The following is a 25,840-nucleotide window of genomic DNA, read 5'->3' on the forward strand; positions in this document are numbered from 1 at the left end:
GACTTGTTCACTGAGCTGGCTTATTTTTGTTCAGACGTTTCATCGCCATGCTAGGTGACATCATCAGTGGAGCTTCCGATGAAGCAATGTTCTTCTACTCTGCTAAGAATTTATACTGCCCAGTCCGTTATGGTGAGTACTGTCCCTTCCGGTTTTGATCTTTATGGGTTTATATATGGGGTCCAATTCTGTATGTTTGTTGATTGATGTATGGGTGGAGAATCATGCCTCTAGGAATTCCTGTGAGTGTCTGTGTTTGGCTTGGGTAAAGCATTAGTTGCACATGGCATTTTATTTGCTGAGGCTACCAATTACAAAAGCCATTATTGATAGGAAGCAATAGAATCAGAAAAAACAAGGAGTTTTCTGAAAAGGTCAAGAAGTTTTGCTGAGGGGGTACGTGGCTACTTTGTTCCAGTTAAACTGATGGCCTTCATTGTCTGAATGTACAGATATTCAGGAGACTTCATGCCATTTTTGCTGCTGGTTGATGTTCCTGTATTCTGATGGCTAATTTCCTTCCTGTCTGTCCAATGTAATGTTTGTGGCAGTCGTTGCATGGTATTTTGTAAACCACATTTGTTCTGCATCTTGTGGAAATGGGGTCTTTAATCCTTGTAAGTGTTTGTCGTAGAGTGGCTGTGGGCTTGTGGGCCTCCATGATTCTGAGTCGTCTTAGGAATCTTGTCAGTTCCGGTATGTTCCTGATGTAGGGAAGTGTGGTAAGTGAGTTAGGTCATACTGCGTCCTCGTCTGATTGCCTTCAGGTCATTCTGTTACAATTAGTTTTCGGCAATCCACCTTACATGAGAATGCTTAAGGGCTCTCCAGATTACCTTTACCAAATGAGTCGAGTACGAACAATCAGTATGTCAAAGGGTCTAGACCCGAAACATCAGCTTTCCAGCTCCTCTGATGCTGCTTGGCCTGCGGTGTTCATCCAGCTCTACACCTTGTTATGCTGTATGTCAACATGCTTGCTTCAAAGATGTAGAGAACACTCTGATAATGATAACCAGGGCTCAACTTCAAAATTGAGGGGAAGGTTGGAGCTTGTGCAAGAATTTGCAATGCACCTCCATTAGCATCATTATACGCATGGGAATAGACAGAAAGGCTATGACAAAGAATCCCTGTTGACTACACCGGACCTCTTGGAAGATGAATTTTTTAATAGTGCTTGATGCCCATATTAAACGGCCTGAAATTTCCAACGTGAAGACAACGTTTCCAGAGAAAACCATTGAAAGACTTGGGGGGATCTTTATAAGGTTTGGTTATCCAGACTAACTTGTTAGTGATATTGGTCATGTGCTATCTAAAGCAGAACAGACTTCAACATATCTGAGCAGCTTCTTATTTTATAGCCCCAAATGGTTCAGCAGAAAGGTTTGATCAGACAATGAAGCATTCCTTAAGGGTAACTTGAGAACAAAGATCATTATTAAGAAAACTGAGGCAGTTTTTGTTAACATACCAGAACATAACTCACTCAATGACTAGGAGTCTCTGGCATGACTCATGGTAAAGCATCAGTTGCACATGGCATTTTATTTGCTGAGGCTACCAATTACAAAAGCCATTATTGATAGGAAGCAATAGAATCAGAAAAAACAAGGCTAAACAAGGAGTTTTCCGAAAAGGTCAAGAAGTTTTGCTGAGGGGGTACATCACTGCTAAGTAATAGATACCAGCCATCAATGAAGCACAAATTAGACTGGTTTCCTACACGGTACAGATGAGAAACAATGTAGTATGGAGAAGACATGCAGATCAACTGTTAGCATACAGAATGAATGTGCTAGAGACAAAATTAATTGAAGATCTGCAAAAGGCTGTGCCAAATAGAGACCAGAGCATCTGAGGGAGACAGTATTTTGGTGAAGAATACCATGACATTGTGTGAACCTCCAAGCATTCAGTTTTCTTACAAAAAGACAACAATGGATGATGCTCCTAGTTTGCCTAGCTAAAAAGAAAAACAGACGCTAAAGTTGTGGCAACAATCAGAAAGGAATTAATATCCTCCAGAATGTCTTGCATACTGACTGTTGTGTATGTATAATTGTAAATATTGTGAATGTTTTCATTGCAAGAACCTTTGATGTAAAGGAGGAAGGATCTTGTGTATTTGTGTAAGTACAGTGGCCTGTCAATTTAAGAGTCCAATCATGATATTGCTGGAAGCTCTGATTAAGTTTGCTGCCTATAGAGTGAACACCTTGATAATAAAGCTGCTATTTAATACTTCTGCTTTCTAGCCCTTCTTGAAACTTAATTTCTTAGAGGTATTCAAAATTGAAGGAACTTGGTAGGACAGAAATGTTTTCACTTAGTGGATTGAGGAGCGAGTAGCCCATAAGAAGAGAGGTAATAAATACTTAGTAAATGTTACATATATCCTTGTCATCTATTTAATAATCTAATGTATTTAATTATTAAATTATTGTTAAATTTTTACTAAATAAATCCTGTAAGGAAATTAGGGGAAACTTAATGAGAATATGTAACTTGTTACTACCTGGAGTAGGTGAGCAGAAGGGCATAAGTTTGCAGAGAAGGGGAAGGAAATTCCCTGATATTCATTTTACAAGTAACAAGTAACAATTTATTCATTTGACCCTAACAGTAAACAAATTTAGCAGAACTACTTAAAAACCAAACAATTCCCCATCCCACCCCCAACACCCAGCTATTCCCTAACTGAACAAATATGTGGAATTAAAGAATCTAATGATGGCCATGAATCCAGTGTTGGTTGTCAAGAAAAACACACCTGGTTCATTAATGTCTTTTCGGGAGGGAAACTGTCGACCTTACCTGGGCTGGTCTAGATGTGACTCCAGACCCACAGCAATATGGTTGATGCTTAACTGCCCTCTGGGCAATTAGGGATGGGCAATAAATGCTGCCTGGCCAGCAATGCCCACATCCTGTGACTGAATAAAGAAAAAAAGTTCTACTGGTACGCTGTTCCAATAAACATAAGTCCCACTTATATAATCCAAATAGTAAGAAAAAAAACAATTTAAGCCTTAAGTTTCTCAAAGTCCACACAGAATGTGTCTTCTGGAATGCACCTCTTTCTGCACTGTCTTTCCAGTCATAATGGCCTTTCTTCTGCTGTTCTTGAGTCATAAATGCCTTTCTTTATCTGATCCTGCTGTCAGGGATATTTTCTCTATGAAGACTCTTAGCTAGAAGTGCTGTGGTACCTTTCTCAGAGAGCTTAGTGATTTCTTGTGAGAGTTAGATGCATATTTTTCAAATGGTGGTTTGCTCTCACACTAATTTTCAAAAACTTTCTTATATACCTTGGATGACACATCAATTTTATTACAATAGCATAAGTCCAAGGTTGTCAGAACCATCAGATTTAAACTCCCCTGGCTTTCAATCACTAGGTGCTTGATTTAAATTAATTGGATGATTCCAGCTAGTTGCCAAAACATCAGAACATGCCTGAGATTTCCAATTACACAGCAAATTGATACATGTTTCAATTTCCAAACTGGTTGTACTGGTTCAGCTACATATAGATGCTGTTTTTCTCTGTATAAATCTCTCAGCTTGGAAAGCACTTTAATTCCAACTACTTAACAGTAATTGCATAAGGGTTTAGCTAAGCACATGAGGGAGGAAGCAATCAGAAGGATATGTTGATCACCATGTGGTGAGGAAGATTGAGCAGGTTCACAGAGTGTGAGCACCACAGGACAAATTACCTGTTTCTATGATGTAAGATTTATATGCAATGTAATAATAGTGATTAAGCAGAAGTTTTGCAAATCAGTGAAATTTTTATGGATTGTACATTTTTCTCAAAGTTTCATTCTTTAATGCATATGTCAAAATTTAAATGTAGCAGTTTACAATTTCAGCATAAGATTGTCTTATTTACTGGGAAAATGCTTGCAATTTGGGATATTGATCAAATGGGTAAATGAGCTGAAAAATGGCAGATGGAGTTCAATCTCAATAAATGCAAGGTATTGCAGATTGGTGCGACAAATGGGGTAGGACTTGTATAATTAATGGTAGGGTCTTGGGTGGTGTTGTAGAACAGAGGGACCTAGAGTTTCAAGTATATAATTCTTTGAAGTTTTGAAAGGTGGTTAAAAAGGCATTTACACACCTGCCTTCATTGCTTAGTCCTTTGAGTATTGGAGTTGGGAAGCCATGTTGAAGTTGTACAGGACTTTAATGAGGCCTCTTCTGGAGTATTGTGTCTAGTTCTAGTTGACCAGTTATAGGAAGAATATTATTAAACTGGAAAGGTTCAGAAGATTTATACCAAAATGTCGGCAGGTATGGAATGTTTAAGTTATAAAGAAAGGCTGAATAAGCTGGGACTTTTTTCACTGGAGTGTGGGAGGTTGAGAGGTGACCTTATAGAGGTTCATAAAATCATGAGGCGTGTAGATAGGGTTAATGGTAGGTGTCTTTTCCCTGGGATTTCAAAACTATGGGGCAGATTTTTAAGGTGAGAGGAGAGAGGTTTAAAAAGACATGAGGAGCAAATTTTTTTTTTATTGAGGGTGGTTTGCACGTGGAACGAACATCCAGAGGAAGTGGTGGATGTGGGCACAGCTACAACATTTAAAAGACACTGGGATAAGTGTATGAATAGGAAAGATTTGGAAGTATATGGGCCAGGTGCAGGGAGATGGGGCAAATTTAGTTTGGAATTAAATTTGTCATGCACTGGCTGCACCGAAGGGCCTGTTTCCATACTGTGTGGCTGTCTTGAATCTTGTAAAAATGATACTATTTTCATTGAGCAAAGCAGTTCGTAACAGTTCCATTTCAGGATTTGTAGTTTATTGGCTCAGGAATTAAAGCACATATAAATTAATTGGGCCCAAAGACTTTCTGCCTGGTCTTTGTGTTTTCAGGCTTTTGTATGATATGTGAGAAACTTAAATACATACCCACTTGCATGTGAACTAGCTACTGTGTAGGCAATAGACTTTGTTAACTTACAGTCCAAATTGAAATTGATTGCATAGATAATTTCCTCATTGCATTTTAAAAAAATATATACTTGTCCTGCTCTTCCTACAAACAGGAAGTCCCAAGACCACTTCTGGCATTGAATGGTGTTGGAGGTAAAAGTGCTACAGAGATCTTGCGGCATTTAATGTGAGTAACAAGACTTCAGCAGACAAGGTTACCACTTTGATTTAAGGATATGCCAATTACAGTAGAAGAAATTATAATGGGTTTACCTGAAAGATGTACTTCTCAAATGAGCCCGAAAAGCATGTTGATAAGGAGTTGCTCACGAGTTTGTGAACGGGACCCTATCAGAGACCTTTTTTCTTGTATTATAACTTTTATTTGTTGACCCAAACTAATGCCAGCTCTTCTTTTATGTATATTCCATTGTTCGCTATTGCATCACTACAGTTACTATCTACAGTTCACCTTCTCATCCTTGTAGTTTTTAATGCTCAAATTTTATGTTACATGGATCCCTTGAAATTGATTGTTGTAGCACAATGCAAGTGCCCTTGCTGGAGCATAACAAGAAATAGTTGTGACTATTTGAGCTTTGAAATGGAGTTGAGAACACCAAGGAGCAAAAAAGTAACAATTGATTTGGTGAATAACAGCAAACTTTATAAATTCTGTACTTATCAATGATAATATTATTTTCTTCACTAATTGCAGGCATGTTTAGAAATGTATACTTTTCATATTTTTTTGTTACCAACACACAGTCCTTGTGTCTTTTAATTGCAGGAAAGGAGGGACTATAGTAACATATGGTGGAATGGCAAAGCAACCGGTCATAGTTCCAGTGGTAAGGAAGTTCATCTGTTTTAAAGTACAAAAATTTTTATCATTGGATCATTTTCCTCAGGTCTGTGTGCAGTAATTTGGTTAACAAATGTGGAAAGATCTTTTTCTCGGAAAACAAGAGATTTGCTCAAAATACCTGCTATCTATTCACAGAAGCACAAAACAAAACAGCCAGTAACAAATCAATCCCACAATCTCCTCAAAGCAAACACAGCAAATCTGGCTAAGCAACCTGCTTCCTGATCTCAGACAATAAAATGTGAGGCTGGATGAACACAGCAGGCTCAGCAGCATCTCAGGAGCACAAAAGCTGACGTTTCGGGCCTAGACCCTTCAGAGAGGGGGATGGGGTGAGGGTTCTAGAATAAATAGGGAGAGAGGGGGATGCGGACCGAAGATGGAGAGAAAAGAAGATAGGTGGAGAGGAGAGTATAGGTGGGGAGGTAGGGAGGGGATAGGTCAGTCCAGGGAAGATGGACAGGTCAAGGAGGTGGGATGAGATTAGTAGGTAGGAGATGGAGGTGCAGCTTGGGGTGGGAGGAGGGGATGGGTGAGAGGAAGAACAGGTTAGGGAGGCAGAGACAGGATGGACTGGTTTTGGGATGCAGTGGGTGGAGGGGAAGACCTGGGCTGGTTGTGTGGTGCAGTGGGGGGAGGGGACGAACTGGGCTGGTTTTGGGATGCGGTGGGGGAAGGGGAGATTTTGAAGCTGGTGAAGTCCACATTGATACCATTGGGCTGCAGGGTTCCCAAGCGGAATATGAGTTGCTGTTCCTACAACCTACGGGTGGCATCATTGTGGCACTGCAGGAGGCCCATGATGGACATGTCATCCAAAGAATGGGAGGGGGAGTGGAAATGGTTTGCGACTGGGAGGTGCAGTTGTTTATTGCGAACCGAGCGGAGGTGTTCTGCAAAGCGGTCCCCAAGCCTCCGCTTGGTTTCCCCAATGTAGAGGAAACCACACCGGGTACAGTGGATGCAGTATACCACATTAAGCAGAGGTTCACCTGCACATCTGCCAATGTGGAAAGTCATCTTGGGGCCTGGGATAGGGGTGAGGGAGGAGGTGTGGGGGCAAGTGTAGCATTTCCTGCAGTTGCAAGGGAAGGTGCCGGGTGTGGTGGGGTTGGAGGGCAGTGTGGAGCGAACAAGGGAGTCACGGAGAGAGTGGTCTCTCCGGAAAGCAGACAGGGGTGGGGATGGAAAAATGTCTTGGGCGGTGGAGTCGGATTGTAGATGGCGGAAGTGTCGGAGGATGATGCGTTGTATCCGGAGGTTGGTGGGGTGGTGTGTGAGAACGAGGGGGATCCTCTTTGGGCGGTTGTGGCGGGGGCGGGGTGTGAGGGCTGTGTTGCGGGAAATGCGGGAGACGCGGTCAAGGGCGTTCTCGACCACTGTGGGGGGAAGGTTGCGGCCCTTGAAGAACTTGGACATCTGGGATGTGCGGGAGTGGAATGCCTCATCGTGAGAGCAGATGCGGCGGAGGCGGAGGAATTGGGAATAGGGGATGGAATTTTTGCAGGAGGGTGGGTGGGAGGAGGTGTATTCCACCTAGAATACACCTCCTCCCACCCACCCTCCTGCAAAAATTCCATCCCCTATTCCCAATACCTCCGCCTCCGCCGCATCTGCTCCCACGATGAGGCATTCCACTCTCGCACATCCCAGATGTCCAAGTTCTTCAAGGGCCGCAACCTTCCCCCCACAGTGGTCGAGAACGCCCTTGACCGCGTCTCCCGCATTTCCCGCAACACATCCCTCACACCCCGCCCCCGCCACAACCGCCCAAAGAGGATCCCCCTCGTTCTCACACACCACCCCACCAACCTCCGGATACAACGCATCATCCTCCGACACTTCCGCCATCTACAATCCGACTCCACCGCCCAAGACATTTTTCCATCCCCACCCCTGTCTGCTTTCCGGAGAGACCACTCTCTCCGTGACTCCCTTGTTCGCTCCACACTGCCCTCCAACCCCACCACACCCGGCACCTTCCCTTGCAACTGCAGGAAATGCTACACTTGCCCCCACACCTCCTCCCTCACCCCTATCCCAGGCCCCAAGATGACTTTCCACATTGGCAGATGTGCAGGTGAACCTCTGCTTAATGTGGTATACTGCATCCACTGTACCCGGTGTGGTTTCCTCTACATTGGGGAAACCAAGCGGAGGCTTGGGGACCGCTTTGCAGAACACCTCCGCTCGGTTCGCAATAAACAACTGCACCTCCCAGTCGCAAACCACTTCCACTCCCCCTCCCATTCTTTAGATGACATGTCCAATCTTGGGCCTCCTGCAGTGCCACAATGATGCCACCCGTAGTTTTCAGGAACAGAAACTCATATTCCGCTTGGGAACCCTGCAGCCCAATGGTATCAATGTGGACTTCACCAGCTTCAAAATCTCCCCTTCCCCCACCGCATCCCAAAACCAGCCCAGTTCGTCCCGTCCCCCCACTGCACCACACAAACAGCCCAGCTCTTCCCCTCCACCCACTGCATCCCAAAACCAGTCCAACCTGTCTCTGCCTCCCTAACCTGTTCTTCCTCTCACCCATCCCCTCCTCCCACCCCAAGCTGCACCTCCATCTCCTACCTACTAACCTCATCCCACCTCCTTGACCTGTCCGTCTTCCCTGGACTGACCTATCCCCTCCCTACCTCCCCACCTATGCTCTCCTCTCCACCTATCTTCTTTTCTCTCCATCTTCGGTCCGCCTCCCCCTCTCTCCCTATTTATTCCTGAACCCTCACCCCATCCCCCTCTCTGATGAAGGGTCTAGGCCCGAAACGTCAGCTTTTGTGCTCCTGAGATGCTGCTGAGCCTGCTGTGTTCATCCAGCCTCACATTTTATTGTCTTGGATTCTCCAGCATCTGCAGTTCACATTATCACTGCTTCCTGATCTCCACTGGTGGCACTCTGAATAACTGATCATGTTACAACATGAAAACATAAGATAGAGTCTCACTGACGTTTAGCACTTCTTGTTTTGCACTTATATACCTATACACCAGCTTTTAGTGATAAAGGTGCATGAATCCCTTTCCTCTTCCATAACACTTGAGTTTTTCACAGTTTCAAACAAAAATGTATTTCTCAAATTCAAAGAGGATGGCTTCATAATTTATCACAATTCATTCTATTTGTCATCATTTTGCCTACTCATTTAATCTATGTCTCCCTGTAGCTTCCTGTTACCGTATCTGCATCAATTAATTTAGTCATCTGTGAACTTGAATATATCCCTTCATCAAAATTATTAATATATACATCAGTAAGCAAAGACCCGAGCACAGATGTGTGGAGAACATCAATTATTACATCTTGCCATTCAGAAGATTCCTTTTTCTCCCTTCAACCATGTTTATAAATTTTATTCAAGACCCTTGCCATGACCGGACGTCTGTGAGCCTGCAACTTATAATTCCATTGTGCAAGTGTTCAGTCATTAAATTTTATTAAGTTATCAGCCCGTTTAGTACTTGTGGCACTTCAGTATGTCAGTGTTGTTTCTCCACTTTCTTGAGCTCTTCTTTAGGAAACTCCTTTCCTTTTGTGCTTATACCTGAGGTTGGATTTTCATGATTTAACATCAAGCACATGCTGCATTGACCAATATGCATAAATCTATTAAAAGACATACTGATACCAGTGCTGTCCCTTTGCATGTTCTTATTCTTGGATATTAATTTAAACCTCCCTATTGTCTGTTTTAACTGCTGTGGAACTCAATGCCAATCTATTAAAGTGTCTCTTGTAATACAAATATGTTGCATCCCTGCTATTGATAACAGCTCTGATTTCAGCAGTAACAAGTAAATAAGTCAGCAACACTACTTGATGATGTGCTAAGTGCCACCAATATAAAAATTTGGACTGTTACCTATGATAAACAAAGGAATTGATTATATCTGATTCATGCAGTCATACAATTTTGAATATGAATTTTGCTTACATATGTCCATCAAGTTCAGAATGCCCACAGCAGTTTGTGTAGACCTCATATTCAATACGCTGATTTTTTAAAAAAATTTGAAATAAAAATTGAATTCACATAGTTCTATAACCTCTGGTTAATTGTCATATGTGACACCCTGAAAACAGATTTGATGTTCAGGTTCATCTGACATGGAAACATGAATGTCCAATTGCATGATTACAAGAAGTAACATTGTAAAGGGGACCCACTTTGAATGGATTGCATACAGGAATGTGTAATAAATAAAATCTGTATCTGCTCTTCAGTCATTCTATGTGTGTTAATTTCAAACTTAAAAATTGTTTAATTTAGTTGTAACTGGACTTCTGTGAAGTGGTTTTGACCATAGTAACCGAGACGTATTGTAACTCTGCCCAAAACTCTTGTCACTTTGGTTTGGCGACAATTTGCCTTTACCTTAAACAAGTATATCTTAACTACCCTATGTGTTCCCTTACTATCTTGAAGCTTCAATCGAATTAGCACCAACCTTTTAAATTTCAGGGAATACAGCCTCAATTTTGCCCTGTAATTCAACCCTCAAAGTCCAAGTGTCATTCTAGTAAATCTATGTTGCAACCCCTCCAAGGCCAGCATATTCTTCCCAAGGTGAGGTGCCCAGAACTACTTGTAGGACGCCAAGATGTCAAACCAGGAATTTGTAGAGCTGAGGGGTAAACTCTGTTCTCCGCGTTCCATTCTTCTGTAACTTCTTTTGTTGAACAGTTTTTAAGTATTTTAATCTTGGGTAATATCTAACAGAGGGAAGACTATTTCTGCCATTAAAAATGTTGGCATTGATGGAGTAGTTAAAAACAGGGATGTTCAAGAGACTGGATTGAAGGTGCCCATGCAAGAAGGCGGTTTTGGAACTGAGATAACAGAGATAAGGAGGGGTGAGGCAGTTGACGGACTTGAAAAGAAAGATGAGTATTAACAAAATTGAGACATTGCACTACTGGGAACCAGTGTAGGGACATGGACAAGAAGGTTTTGGATCATCTCATGTTCATGGAGGTTACAACTTTTCATAGCCACTATTTCTCTGTTGGGAAATTGACTTGTACCAAGACACCAAGGTATAGGGTTTATTCATTGAATTTGTTTCACTATGAATTTAATTGGGAATAAATTTCATATTGCTGGCCATGGGGGATGTTTATTCATTCTTCTAATGTACCACTACCTTTTACGGTGTCTGAAATGTCAAGAACATTGCTTTGATTAATAGTAACATCTGGGAATGGATTTATTTCTAATAGTTTTGATAAGCTTGAACTTGAATTATCCACTTGCAGATCTTTTCAAATGACTTAGAGAATTACCCTTTTAACAGTTCCCATTAAATTGCTTGGGGCATTGCTCATAATCGTTTGAACGATATGAGCCTCTTTTAACATGGTGGTAGTTTGGGAACTTTAGAAATTTGCTCCATTGGACCTCTCTGTGTACAGTGCTGTGCCTATGTGTGCCCAGTTTGTACAACAAACTGGAATGATAAATCTTGACCGGGTGATTTATCTTGGTAAATGTCAATGGCCAAAAATGTTGACAAATAATGTGCAGCATTTTTAATGAAGTATATACTTCAGTATTCTTCCAGAGATTTTCCAAACTTTAAACTTTAGTGAGCCACTGGTCAGCTTTTTTTTGTTGGAGGACAAGTCTACTTCTGCAACTTTTTTTTGATCTTTTTCAACAAATATTCCTTCCCCCTCCTTTTGAAAGTACTTTCTCATCTTGACTTTTCCTCACGTGCTAACTGTCTTCCTTTGTCGTCCCTTTTCTTTCCTTCCTGTGCAAGTGCATGAGCTCTTACAGTGTGGTGATAGTGTACCTACTTCTGAACCAGGAGACCTGGGTTCAATCCCACCTGTTCCAGAGGTGTATTAAAACATCTCTGAACAGGTTCATTAAAAAAAATCTACCCCCTACTTTGACCATCCAATTCCACAAACGCTTGTTCCAGGTAAATTATTTGTAAGTATTTCAATTTAATATATATATTTTTAACTCTCTGCTGGGATGTGGGCTTTGCTGGCTGACCAGCATTTATTGCCCGTCCTTAGCTACCCTTGAACTTGCTAGGCCATTTCACAGGGATATTGAGAGTCAACCACGTTGTCTGCTGCTTCTTGTGGCCGCTCTCTACAATGGGGAGACAAAGCACAGCTTGGATACCAGTTTGTGGATTTGCTGCAGTCTGCAAGCATGACCTTCGCTTCTGCTCAACTGGCTCTGCCTCTGACCTTTCTGTCTTTAGTGTCCTGCAATTTTTAGTGGAGGCCGAAGTATGCTCTAAAGTCATTATCTTTTGATTTATTAGAAAACAAAACAGCCTAGCAGTAACTTTAAGTAATTTTAAATTTGAACCTGCCCCAGTTTGTTACCTTTTTCTCTACTAATATTGACTTTTATTGATTTCTTGCGTTTTGATAGTACATGTCATGATTCTGCCATTCATGCCTCTGCAGACGACTTTTGTTTCTTTACAAAAGCAAAATACTGCAAATGCTGAAAATCAGAAATAAAAGCAGAATTGCTAGAAGTATTCAGCAGGTCAAGCAGAATCTGAGAGAACCCTTCTACCATTTAATGTTTCTTGCTTTCAACCCTATTACAAAGTTTCCTGCATGACTTCTCTCATTGTTTCTTCTCTTCAAACCCCGTCTACCCCAATGCTCCGTTCACTTGTTTAAAACTTGCAACATCACTCCTTTCTCCACTTCTTTTGAAAAGCCATGGAGCTGAAATGTTACTCTGTTTCTTTCTCTACAAACATCTTCCATATTTTTTGAGCATTTTGATGTCAGATAGCATTTCACAGTATCTCAGTCTGATGACTCTTCACATGCGAACTGGAGCCAGTAAACAAAAAGGCCCCTGTTCCAAACCCAAGCACTGTCCTTGAAGGATGAACTGACTCTTGCCTTCCAGTCAAAATACACTTAACTCAAATCAATCAGGGTTTGTATTTTGAAACTAAACCTTAGTGGCTTTGTATAATGTAGCCATTTCAGATGTTTAAAATAAAATGTTACCAGACAGTTGCACAGAATTCCCTACTTTTTTCAGTCTTGCCCAGCAACTTTCAAACCAGTGACTTCTACAAAGGCAGCAGTCACGTGGAACCACCACCATAGAACATAGAGCTGCACAGCACAGGAACAGGCCCTTTGGTCCACAATGTCTTCCATGCCAACCATGATTCCATTCTAAACAAAACCCACCTGCCTGCATATGGCCTGTATCCCGATGTTCCATGCCTGTTCACGTGTCTGTCTAATGGCTTTTAAATGTTGTTATCTTATCTGCTTTTACACCTCTCCTGGCAGCACATTCCAGGCATCTACCACCAGCTGTGTAAAAAAAAAAAAAAAAAATTGTCTTGTATATCTCCTTTAAACTTTTCTCCCTCTCATTTTAAAACTAAGGTCATTAATATTTGATAGTTTTCATTCTGGGGAAGTGATGAATAGTGGTCAATAGTGACTTGCCACCCTGTCCATGCTTGTAAATGTTAATATACTCCTATCAGGTTGCTCCTCATCTACAAAACTGTAGTGAAAACAATCCAAGTTTGTCCAACCTCTCCACGTAGTTAATACACTCCAATCCAGGCAACATCATGGTAAACCTTTCAAACCTCCACAGCAGAAGGATGACTAGAGCTGCACACAATACTACAAATGTGGTCTAACTAAAGTTTTATACAACTGCAACACAGCTTGCTGACTGTCATTCTCAATTCTGTGACTGATGAAGGCAAGCATGCTGTATACCGTCTTTACCACCTTATTTACCTGTGATGTTAGTTTCAGGGAACTATGTACTTGTACCCCATGATCTCTGTGCATATCAATGTGCCTAAGGGTCCTGCCATTTACTGCATACTTTTCTCTTGCATTTGACCTCCATAAATACATCACCTCTCACTTGTCTGGATTACAGCCAGACGCCAGTATATTATAGAGATAACCTAGACCGTACTGTTTCATACTTCTTAAAATGCAAGTGTAAAATACTGTGTTCCAGATATGATTTGATCGGTCCACTATTATGCTTTAATCAAAACACATTTTATTCTTACAATACAGTTAAAATACAACAAAAAGAAGAATTATCATAACTTTACTCTGTTGAAAAACCTAATGGGGATAATGTTTTATTTGACCACTATTCATCAACTATTCCAGTATAGGCAGCATCTCATGTACATAATCTTGGCAAAGGCAATTCAGCAACGCAGTTATTATTCTTACATGCTGTCTCTCTCCAGTCTAGTAGAAAGAAAGAAACAATTGGCTCCTTTTGATTTTTAAAAGGAAACATTTCTGTCTAAGACTTCACTCTAGCAGCAGAGAACTTAAGCTTTCAGCTCCAGAATCTAGCAAACACCACTGACTAATTGAAGGCAAAATTGTTCTGGGTCTGCATCTACCTGACTCTTGCCCACTCATGATTCTTTTGTATTATTTTAAAAAGAAACACCTAGGGAGAATTCAAAGCTTTTTACTAGCTGCCTGTCTGAAGGAGACATTTTGGTGCCACTGTGACAACATACCTCTGCATGAGAAGGAGGACAAACATCTCTTAAAAGCAAAGTATCAACTGTTCCTAAAATGTTCTCCCATTGAAACTTTGATCACCTGGCCAGGGTCATTCCTCAGTATGAGGTCTGCTACAGCACCTTCCCTAATTGGACTAGCTACATGTTGTTTCAAGAATACTGTTGGATGTGCCTAACAAATTCCACCTATCTAAGCCCCTGGAACTAAGGGAGTATCAGTCAATAATGGGAAGTTAAAATTACCACCACAACAATTCTCTGTTGATGTTACATCTTTCCATGATCTACTTACATATCTATTCCTCAATATCCCACTGGCTGTTGGAAGGTCTATTTGTATGGCCTCTTCATGGTGATTGCTGTGTTTTTTTTGTTATTCCTGAGTACTACACCATATGGTCTGCTGAACGACACCTCCAAGATGTTGTCTTTTAGTGCAGCTGTGACATTCTCCTTCGTCAGTTGTGCAACTTCCCCCACCCTTTTTACATTCCTCTCTATTACTTGTGAAACATCTAAACCCTGGAATTCTAAGCTACAACTGCTGTCCTTCTCTCAACCAAGGATCTGTCATGGCTACAACATTGTAATTCCATGAAATAATCCAGACTGTAAGATCATCTACCTTTATCTGTTATACTCCTTGCATTGAAATAACCACAGTTGAACCATCAATCCTGCCATGTCCCCCCTGCCATGTTCCCTACAAGTTTACCACTTACAAGCTTCCTTCCAACTCATACATCATCCTGACCTGGAATGCTATCACTGTTGCTTCTTCATTGCTGCCTCACAGCCTAAAACTCTATCTCTAATGGAACCATGCGTATAGTTGCACCTTGGACACCAGCAGTTTAACTAGGTTTCTCATCACCACCCCTAGGGCAATTACAAATGGGTAATAAACGCTGGCCTTATCCCCAGTGCCCAGATTCCATGTATGAACATAAAGGAAAATTCACTGAACGTTCAGAGAATTGTTGTGTCTACGTCCTGTCTAAAAATTATTGATTCCACACAAACATATTGAGAAAAATAATGCATAGTTTGATCATGATAGTTATGTTTTAGTTTTAACATTTTCTGCTTTTTTGCTAGAGTGCGCTTATTTTCAACAATGTTAAAGTCCGGGGATTCTGGATGACACAGTGGAAACGAGATCATGGGCATGGTGAGTGGAACATTGAGGCAGAAATCTACATTAACAATTTTGCACATATTGATGAAGTTAACTCTGATGGGGAATATGAAATCATTTCTGAAGAAGGGTCTTTACCCAAAACGTCAAGCTTTCCTGCCCCTCTGATGCTGCTTGGCCTGCTGTGTTCATCCAGCTTCACACCGTGTAATCTCAGTTTCTCCAGCATTGGCAATTCCTACTATCTCTGCAATTGTAAGGAGTTGAGTGGGGATATATGTCTTAAAGAGGACTTTTTTCTTTATTCACAATGCTGATTTCTCTGATAATTTTAAGGCTATTGAACTTGTTTGCCTTGCTCAATGCAATACACAATAGGAAAATGATGAGAAATTAAAGACCAAAGAACTTTAGAAGTTTGGACAATTCAAAGATGTCTTCATTATGTGTATCATGTTTAGATACACACAGTAAGCCTGTGCAGTGCATAAATTTACAAAAATGCTCAGGCAAATTTTGAGACGATTGGAGAATTCAACCATAACAAGAGGACTGGTGTAATTACAAATGAAGTTTACACATTTGTCTGAAAATGAGTAGAAGAGGGCACATGAAGTTTGCATTTTGGACTAGACATGACCCCCTCAAAATATTTTAAGAAGGTACCCTAAACTCTAACAATTTCTTATTTTAAAGGCAAATGTAAAATGCTGTGTTCTAGATGAAACATGATTGTTCAAACTACTTTACTTTAACCTAAATAATTTGTTTAAACGCTATAGTTAAAATACAACCAAGGAAAAAGGAATTTAGAATAACAACTCTATTGGAAAATTTGACAGAATAATAGGTACAGTAACTATTATTAATTAACTGTTCCAATTTAGTAATATCCCATAAACACACACTTTGGCAAAAAGACAAATTCAGAAAAACGTATTTTGTGTCACAGGCAATCTAACAACCTAGGAAGAGAGCGCCTAGCTTTTGGTTGTAACTGTGAGGGAATAATAACCTCCAATTCTTCAAGCCCGCAACAGCAACTTCTTAAAGCTAAACCTTAAAATTTAAAAAAAACCTAGAAATCTGGTCTGTGAGAGCTGGTCACACCATTACAGGCTGCTTCTCCACATTTGAAGGAGGCCTGACAGAATAATAAATTGCAGGTCAAGTCAATAAGTAAAGAGATTAGACTGATATGGAAGGAAACCTGCGCTGATACCACAGCCATTAAAATGGGGGAGGCAGATCTAGGGTAGAAAGAGGAAAAGTGAGAGAAAAAGAAACAGGGCAAGGGGTAAAGGACCTGGTGAGCAGAGGAACTCTGAGTGTCCTACTCTACTGCCATCTTTTAAAATGCCAGAGACAGAACCCAAAGTAGAAATGAAAGTCGGAGATTTACCACTGAAAACAACCACACAGTCTGTTATGTTATCCTCTCAGTCTCCATCTCAGGCAACCAGCTTGTAACTGATGTCCATTTCAAGCCCACCGACTCCCACAGCTACCTAGAATACACCTCCTCCCACCCACCCTCCTGCAAAAATTCCATCCCCTATTCCCAATTCCTCCGCCTCCGCCGCATCTGCTCCCAGGATAAGACATTCCACTCCCGCACATCCCAGATGTCCAAGTTCTTTAAGGACCGCAACTTCCCCCCCACGGTGATTGAGAACGCCCTTGACCGCGTCTCCCGCATTTCCCGCGACATATCCCTCACACCCCGCCCCCGCCACAACCGCCCCAAGAGGATCCCCCTCGTTCTCACACACCACCCTACCAACCTCCGGATACAACGCATTATCCTCCGACACTTCCGCCATTTACAATCCGACCCCACCACCCAAGACATTTTTCCATCCCCACCCCTGTCTGCTTTCCGGAGAGACCACTCTCTCCGTGACTCCCTTGTTCGCTCCACACTGCCCTCCAACCCCACCACACCCGGCACCTTCCCCTGCAACCGCAGGAAATGCTACACTTGTCCCCACACCTCCTCCCTCACCCCCATCCCAGGCCCCAAGATGACATTCCACATTAAGCAGAGGTTCACCTGCACATCTGCCAATGTGGTATACTGCATCCGCTGTACCCGGTGTGGCTTCCTCTACATTGGGGAAACCAAGCGGAGGCTTGGGGACCGCTTTGCAGAACACCTCCGCTCAGTTCGCAACAAACAACTGCACCTCCCAGTCGCAAACCATTTCCACTCCCCCTCCCATTCTCTTGATGACATGTCCATCATGGGCCTCCTGCACTGCCACAATGATGCCACCCGAAGGTTGCAGGAACAGCAACTCATATTCCGCCTGGGAACCCTGCAGCCATATGGTATCAATGTGGACTTCACCAGTTTCAAAATCTCCCCTTCCCCCACTGCATCCCTAAACCAGCCCAGTTCATCCCCTCCCCCCACTGCACCACACAACCAGCCCAGCTCTTCCCCCCCACCCACTGCATCCCAAAACCAGTCCAACCTGTCTCTGCCTCCCTAACCGGTTCTTCCTCTCACCCATCCCTTCCTCCCACCCCAAGCCGCACCCCCAGCTACCTACTAACCTCATCCCACCTCCTTGACCTGTCCGTCTTCCCTGGACTGACCTATCCCCTCCCTACCTCCCCACCCACACCTTCTCCACCTATCTTCTTTACTCTCCATCTTCGGTCCGCCTCCCCCTCTCTCCCTATTTATTCCAGTTCCCTCCCCCCATCCCCCTCTCTGATGAAGGGTCTAGGCCCGAAACGTCAGCTTTTGTGCTCCTAAGATGCTGCTTGGCCTGCTGTGTTCATCCAGCCTCACATTTTGTTAACACAGTCTGTTATCTCAGGAGGAAAGTACAGGAGGTCTTTAAGTCATATTTCCTTTGGCAAATTTGATGTGGAATTGACTAGTTATTGCAATAAGAGCATTCCAGTATCAGTGATGCTAATGGAATATAATGATACATCACTTCATTTGCCACTGGTAGGAGATGGTAACAAAAAAACTTTTTTCTTATGGGCTGAAATTGGCCTTATGGTTAAATCAATTAAATAATTCACAGCAGGAATCAGTAAAGGTATCCCTGACATTGAGGAAAGCAAAGAGTACACAAAGTGACCTTTAACAAGAAAGACCAAATGATAAAAAATAGGCAGCACAAGGCTGAAGTCAAGTTTGCATCCAGTGATTGACTCTGAATCTCTCTCTCTCATCCTTCCAGCTACATTTCTGCAACTAGCAGGTTTTAAATGACTTCGTAGAGGGTGATTTATCACTCAGAAAACCTGTCTTAACAAACTCACATTCGGGTGGTATGGTGGCTCAGCAGTTATCACAGCTGCCTCACAGCGCCAGGGGCCCAAGTTTGATTTCATCCTCAGGCAACTGTCTGTGTGGAGTTTGCATGTTCTCCCCATGTCTGTGTGGGTTTCCTCCGGGTGCTCTGGTTTCCTCCCACAGTCCAAAGGTGTGCAAGCTAGGTGGATTGACCATGCTAAATTGCCCATAGTGTGCAGGGGTGTGTGGATTAGGTGGGTTCTGGGGGGTGGGTCTGGGTGGGATGCTCTAAGAGTTGGTGTGGACATGTTGGGCCAAAGGCCCTGTTTCCACACTGTAGGGATTCTAAGATGTATATATTTTTAGAAAATGGAAACTTTGTACACAGGAACAAAATGTGCAATGCACAAGAAATTGATTTTTATTCCCCTAAAGGCCACAAATCTTCTGCACCCCTCTCTATATGTGACTTAGCCTGAAAGAATTATCTGCAAAAAGGGGCCATGTTTAAAAAAAAATTCAGGTGCAGACGTCAGAATGGCTTTTCTGACGGTTCTGTAATTAAACCTATTTAGTTTAAAAATGATAATTGCTGAAAAAACATTTGCTATATGTGTAAAATGCTACCTGATTTACTCAGTTTTTTCCAACAGTTTCTGTTTTAATTTCAGATTTTCAGCATTCTCAGTATATTGCTTTATTGATATTTAAGTTTATGAAGATTATTCCATGTGACATCTTGTAAATGCTATTCGTTGAGTGAGATGTTTCCACGAAGCAACCTCAAAACAAGATCATGCATTTTAAGAGTTGGGCTTCAGAAGTGAACATGGCAGTTAGTTATCCATTTGACTTTTGTTGCTTGCAAGTGTTCCATGGTGTCATGTGTAACATACCCTACTGCAAGGGTATCCACCTGACAACAGAGAAGACCATACGACATAGGAGTGGAAGTAGGGCCATTCGGCCCATCGAGTCCACTCCACCATTTAAATCATGGCTGGGCGTTTCAACTCCACTTCCCTGCACTCTCCCTGTAGCCCTTGATTCCTTCTGAGATCAAGAATTTGTCGATCTCTGCCTTGAAGACATCCAACGTCCCGGCCTCCACTGCAGTCCGTGGCAATGAATTCCACAAGCCCACCACTCTCTAGCTGAAGAAATGTCATCTCATTTCCGTTTTAAATTTACCCCCTCTAATTTTAAGGCTGTGCCCACGGGTCCTAGTCTCCCCGCCTAACGGAAACAACTTCCCAGTGTCCACCCATTCTAAGCCATACATTATCTTGTAAGTTTCTATTAGATCTCCCCTCAACCTTCTAAACTCTGATGAGTACAATCCCAGGAGCCTTAGCCGTTCATCATAGGTTTAACCTACCATTCCAGGGATCATCCGTGTGAATCGCCGCTGGACACACTCCGGGGCTAGTATGTCCTTCCTGAGGTGTGGGGCCCAAAATTGGACACAGTATTCTAAATGGGGCCTAACTAGAGCTTTATAAAGCCTCAGAAGCACATCGCTGCTTTCATATTCCAACCCTCTTGAGATAAACGACAACATTACATTCGCTTTCTTAATCACGGACTCTACCTGCAAGTTAACCTTTAGAGAATCCTGGACCAACACTCCCAGATCCCTTTGTACTTCTGCTATACGAATTTTCTCACCATTTAGAAAACAGTCCATGCCTGTATTCATTTTTCCAAAGTGCAAAACCTCACATTTACTCACATTGAATTTCATCAGCCATTTCCTGGACCACTCTCCTAAACTGTCTAAATCTTTCTGCAGTTTCCCCACCTCCTCAGTACTACCTGTCTGTCCATCTATCTTCATAGCACCTCCAGGAATTTAGAAATCTCATCCTTGACAATGGATTCAAGAATTTTACCAACTACCGAGGTTATGCTAATCAGCCTATAATTTTCCATCTTTTTGCCTTGATCCTATCTTAAACAAGGGGGTTACAACAGCAATTTTCCAATCATCTGGGACTTTCCCAGACTCCAGTGACTTTTGAAAGATCACGACCAAAGCCTCTACTGTTTCCTCAGCCACCTCCCTCAGAACTCTAGGATGTAGCCCATCGGGGCCAGGAGATTTATCAATTTTTAGACGTTTTAGCTTTTCTGGCACTTTCTCTTTTGTAATGCCTACCGTACTCAACTCTGCCCCCGGCTCTCCCTAATTGTTGGCATACTACTCATGTCTTCCACTGTGAAGACTGATGCAAAGTACTTATTAATTTCTTCAGCTATTTCCTTATCTCCCATCACTAGCCTTCCAGCATCAGTTTGGAGAGCGGCCCAATATCTACTTTTGCCTCTCGTTTGTTTCATTGAAAGAAGCTTTTACTATCATTTCTAATATTACTAGCTAGCCTACCTTCATATTTAGAACATAGAACATTACAGCACAGTACAGGCCCTTCAGCCCTCGATGTTGTGCCAATCTGTCATACCAATCTGAAGCCCATCTAACCTACACTATTCCATGTACATCCATATGCTTGTCCAATGACGACTTAAATGTACTTAAAGTTGGCGAATCTAATACTGTTGCAGGCAAAGCGTTCCATTCCCTTGCTGCTACTCTTGAGTAAAGAAACTACCTCTGAAATCTATCCTATATCTTTCACCCCTCAATTAAAACTATGCCCCCTCGTGCTCGCCGTCACCATCCTAGGAAAAAGGCTCTCCCTATCCACCCTATCTAACCCTCTGATTATTTTATATGTCTCAATTAAGTCACCTCTCAACCTTCTCTCTAACGAAAACAGCCTCAAGTCCCTCAGCCTTTCCTCGTAAGACCTTCCCTCCATACCAGGCAACATCCTAGTAAATCTCCTCTGCACCCTTTCCAAAGCTTCCACATCCTTCTTATAATGCGGTGACCAGAACTGTACACAATACTCCAAGTGCGGCCACACCAGAGTTTTGTACAGCTGCAGCATAACCTCTTGGTTCCGGAACTCGATCCCTCTATTAATAAAAGCTAAAACACTGTATCCCTTCTTAACAGCCCTGTCAACCTGGGTGGCAACTTTCAAGGATCTGTGTACATGGACACCGAGATCTCTCTGCTCATCTACACTACTAAGAATCTTACCATTAGCCCTGTACTTTGCATTCCAGTTACTCCTACCAAAGTGCATCACCTCACACTTGTCCGCATTAAACTCCATTAAACTCCATCAGTATTCTCCTCGACAACATTCTCGTTTTCTAGAGTAAATACTGTTGAAAAATATTCATTTAGTGCTTCCCCTATCTCCTCTGACTCCACACACAACTTCCCACTACTATCCTTGATTGGCCCTAATCTCACTTTCGTCATTCTTTTATTCCTTAAATACCTGTAGAAAGCCTTCGGGTTTACCCTGATCCTATCCACCAACAACTTCTCATGTCTCCTCCTGGCTGTTCTGAGCTCTCTCTTTAGGTCTTTCCTGCCTATCTTGTAACCCTCAAGTGCCCTAACTGAGCCTTCATATCTCCTCCTAACATAAGCCTTCTTCCTCCTCTTGACCAGAGATTCCACTTCCTTCGTAAACCACGGCTCCCGCACTCTACAGGTACATACTTATCTAGGGGACACAGGAGCTTTTCCTTGAATAAGCTGCACATTTTTAATGTGCCCATCCCCTGCAGTTTCCTTCCCCATCCTATGCTCCCTAAATCTTGCCTAATCTCATCGTAATTGCCTTTCCCCCAGCTATAACTCTTGCCCAGTGGTATACACCTATCCCTTTCCATCACTGAAGTAAACATAACAGAATTGTGATTGCTATCACCAAAGTGCTCACCTACTTCCAAATCTAACACCTGGCCGGGCTCATTACCCAGTACCAAATCTAATGTGGCTTTGCCCCTTCTTGGCCTGTCTACATACTGTGTCAGGAAGCCCTGATAAAAACAGACCCATCTGTTGTACTCGAACTATAGTGTTCCCAGTCAATATTTGGAACATTGAAATTCCCCCATGACAACTACCCTGTGTTTCTCACTCCAGTCGAGAATCATCTTTGCTATCCTTTCCTCTATATATCTGGAACTATTCGGAGGCCTATAGAAAAAGCCCAACAGAGTGACCTCTCCTTTCCTGTTTCTAACCTCAGTCCATACTACCTCAGTTGACGAGTCCCCAAACATCATTTCTCCAACTGTAATACTGTCCTTGACCAACGATGCCACACCTCCCCCTCTTTTACCATCTTCTCTGTTCTTACTGAAACATCTAAATCCCGGAACCTGCAACATCCATTCCTGTCCCTGCTCTATCCATGTCTCCGAAATGGCCACAACGTCGAAGTCCCAGGTACCAACCCATGCTGCAAGTTCACCCACCTTATTCTGGATGCTCCTCGTGTTGAAGTAGACACACTTCAAACCAACTTTTTGCTTGACGGTGCCATCTTGCATACCTGAAACTTTATTTCGGATCTCCCTACTCTCAATCTTCTCTATACTCGAACTACAATTTTGGTTCCCATCCCCTGATTTGATTCTCTCCTTCCTTATTGCTCTCTTTGTTATCCTCTGTTTTGTTTTTGTAGCCTTTCCAATCTTCTGATTTCCCAGTGCTCTTGGCCTTTTTCTTTGATATATTTCTTGACTTCCTTTGTCAGCCATGGCTGTCTAATCCCACCCCGGATAATCTTTCTTTTCTTTTCTTTGGGGTGAACCTCTGTACTGTGTCCTCAATTACACCCAGAAGGTTGAGCAGATTCTAAAAACAGAGGCATCGGAGATCAATGACGGTCTCAAAACACTGAGGGATTATGTATTATTCAAAGTTCATCCCTGCCTTGGCCAAATACATCCCTCCAATATTTCAACTGCTCAGAGATAGAATACCTTGAAAGTGACTGTGGCATGTCAAAAACATTTGTCGAAGTGAAATAAGTAAATAGTGATGTATTACTAACTAGTGGTGCTGTTTTTAACCACTAACAAGTGGCTTTAATGTGCAATGTCTCATTACGAGAGGTAGATATAGTATGATCCTGCTTAAGATAATGTGGAGAAGCTTTTAGCATATGGTTCATGCACTTTAAGTCAGCAGAATTACTCTAGATGAGAAAGAGTCCTTCATGATCACATATAACAAACTTTTCCAAATATCTGTCAGATAGGAAGCTCGTGTTGTTCATCAACCACCAAAACCTTACAATCAAATTTTGTTCAACGAAAAGATACCATCTGAGTAATAGAAAGGCTGAAGAGATGGGTGTTGATTTTGATGGCTCATCAGTACAATGTTAAATACAATAAATGAACACATTGTGCAAATGCAGATGTTCTTATGGCATTTCCCATGAAGACTAAGTAGTAACCAATAGTACTGAATACTAACTGGTTATCTGTGCATTACTTTACTTACTCTGTCAGAGAAAGGAGTGAAGAAAGTTATAAGGATGTGGAGCTTACTACCCCCTCCCCTGACTAGGGTCCAGGTCAAGCTTCACCATGGATATTTCGTTATGTCATTATTGGTATGTTGGGCAAAAATTATGACTGGAGAAGCAAGTAGCACATCTTCTGTTTTAACAAAAATTGTTGGGCCATTATCACATACTTCAGAAAGGCAGTAAATCTAGAGGACAAGAGATAATGGGAAGTGCAGATGCTGGAGAATCCGAGATAACAAAGTGTGGAGCTGGCTGAACTCAGCAGGCCAAGCAGCATCTTAGGAGCACAAAAGCTGACGTTTCGGGCCTAGACCACGCTTTGTTATCTTAAATCCAGAGGACGAGGTGGTTCTGCCATTTCTATCTAATGCCTCGCAACTGACAACGTGCCGTAAGTATGAAAGGGACAGATCTGCTTTCTGATCGTTTACACGTTGTTGTTCCTGCACTGCCTTGGTGTAGTGCAACAATATAGAAAATTATAACCTTCATAGTTGATTCAAAGTTGTGTTTGTATTTTGTCAGACTTGGTGCAGGAGATGATCTCCGTGCTGTGTGACTTCATTCAAGCAGGGAAGCTGAGGGCACCAGTTTGCACGAAGGTCAAATTCCAGGACTATCAGACTGCTCTCAAAGCTGCAACAATACCATTTACATCCAGCAAACAGATCTTAATTATGTGACTTCTTTACAACTGTAAGCAATCTAGTAAACAATTACAAAATATGGTAGAGTCTTCAGAAAGACAGTTTTCAGTTTCTTCCAATCCAGGCTGTAAAATGTGACAGCCGGACCACTGTATCTTAAACAAATCTGTAACTGCCGTAATCTTTGAAATGCACCGTATCTGTGCTTTGTATGTGTTAAATCATTGTGGCTGATGTTACTTTTTCACCATCTGAATTTTCACTGTGTAGACAGCAGCTTAGTGAAGAAGCAGATAGAAATGCAAGACATAAAGAGGATGCACAATACCTATCACCAAAAATGAAAATAAATATATAACTTGAAGTCAAAAGCAAATATGAAATAGTTTTGACTTTGCAATTTTTTTACTCCATTATTGAATAGAAAAGTAGGAGAATGAGAGCTAGTATCGCATTGAAACAGCACCGACTTTTTCAAAGTGCAGTTTACTATAATTAGAAATATCTTTCCCAATCAAGTTCTTATTCAATATTCTTTAGAAGGAAACACTTTGAATCTGTATCCACCAGGATTGACATAACATGCCAGATGCAGATCAGTTGCAGACCTTATCAATCCTGACTATTGATTGTCCAAATACTACTGTTTTCTTAAACTTCGTTGTACTCTCGTGATTTGAATATACGACCTAATTGTGATGACAAGCACAAAATCCAAGCTAGTACTTCAGTACTGTGCTGCAGAAGTGTTGCTCTGTTGGAGGTGGTTTTCGGATGAAATGTCAAACTTTTAAAAATCCAAAGGCATGATTCAAAGAAAAGCAAGGAAGTTCTTCTCTTGTGTCCTGGTTAATTTACTCCGTGACCAGCGCTATGAAAATATAGGTAGATTGCCACTGCTTGGAAAATCCAGCCCAATCTCAGACTGCTATTTTTTTTAAACTAAAATGAGGGACCTTCACATTTCTCGCAGGAGAATCCAATCAAGGCTGTTTCAGAAATGCAGAGCTGTACTTCCAGTCTG

General features: G+C 42.1%; 1 protein-coding gene across 1 annotated transcript in view; it reads left to right on the forward strand.

The window, feature by feature from the left end:
- The window catches only part of mecr (mitochondrial trans-2-enoyl-CoA reductase), a 104,778-nt gene extending 79,579 nt beyond the window's left edge, over positions 1–25,199 (forward strand). Inside the window, exons 7-10 of the mRNA XM_048558046.2 lie at positions 5,069–5,142; positions 5,746–5,806; positions 15,460–15,532; positions 24,695–25,199. Of these exons, the coding sequence (XP_048414003.2) occupies positions 5,069–5,142; positions 5,746–5,806; positions 15,460–15,532; positions 24,695–24,852 (366 nt within the window). The 3' untranslated portion in view covers positions 24,853–25,199. The remainder of the gene's footprint in view (positions 1–5,068; positions 5,143–5,745; positions 5,807–15,459; positions 15,533–24,694) is intronic.
- Positions 25,200–25,840: the final 641 nt, after the last annotated feature.

Source organism: Stegostoma tigrinum, chromosome 24 (assembly GCF_030684315.1).
Source record: "Stegostoma tigrinum isolate sSteTig4 chromosome 24, sSteTig4.hap1, whole genome shotgun sequence".
In the NCBI taxonomy this organism is placed as follows: domain Eukaryota; kingdom Metazoa; phylum Chordata; class Chondrichthyes; order Orectolobiformes; family Stegostomatidae; genus Stegostoma; species Stegostoma tigrinum.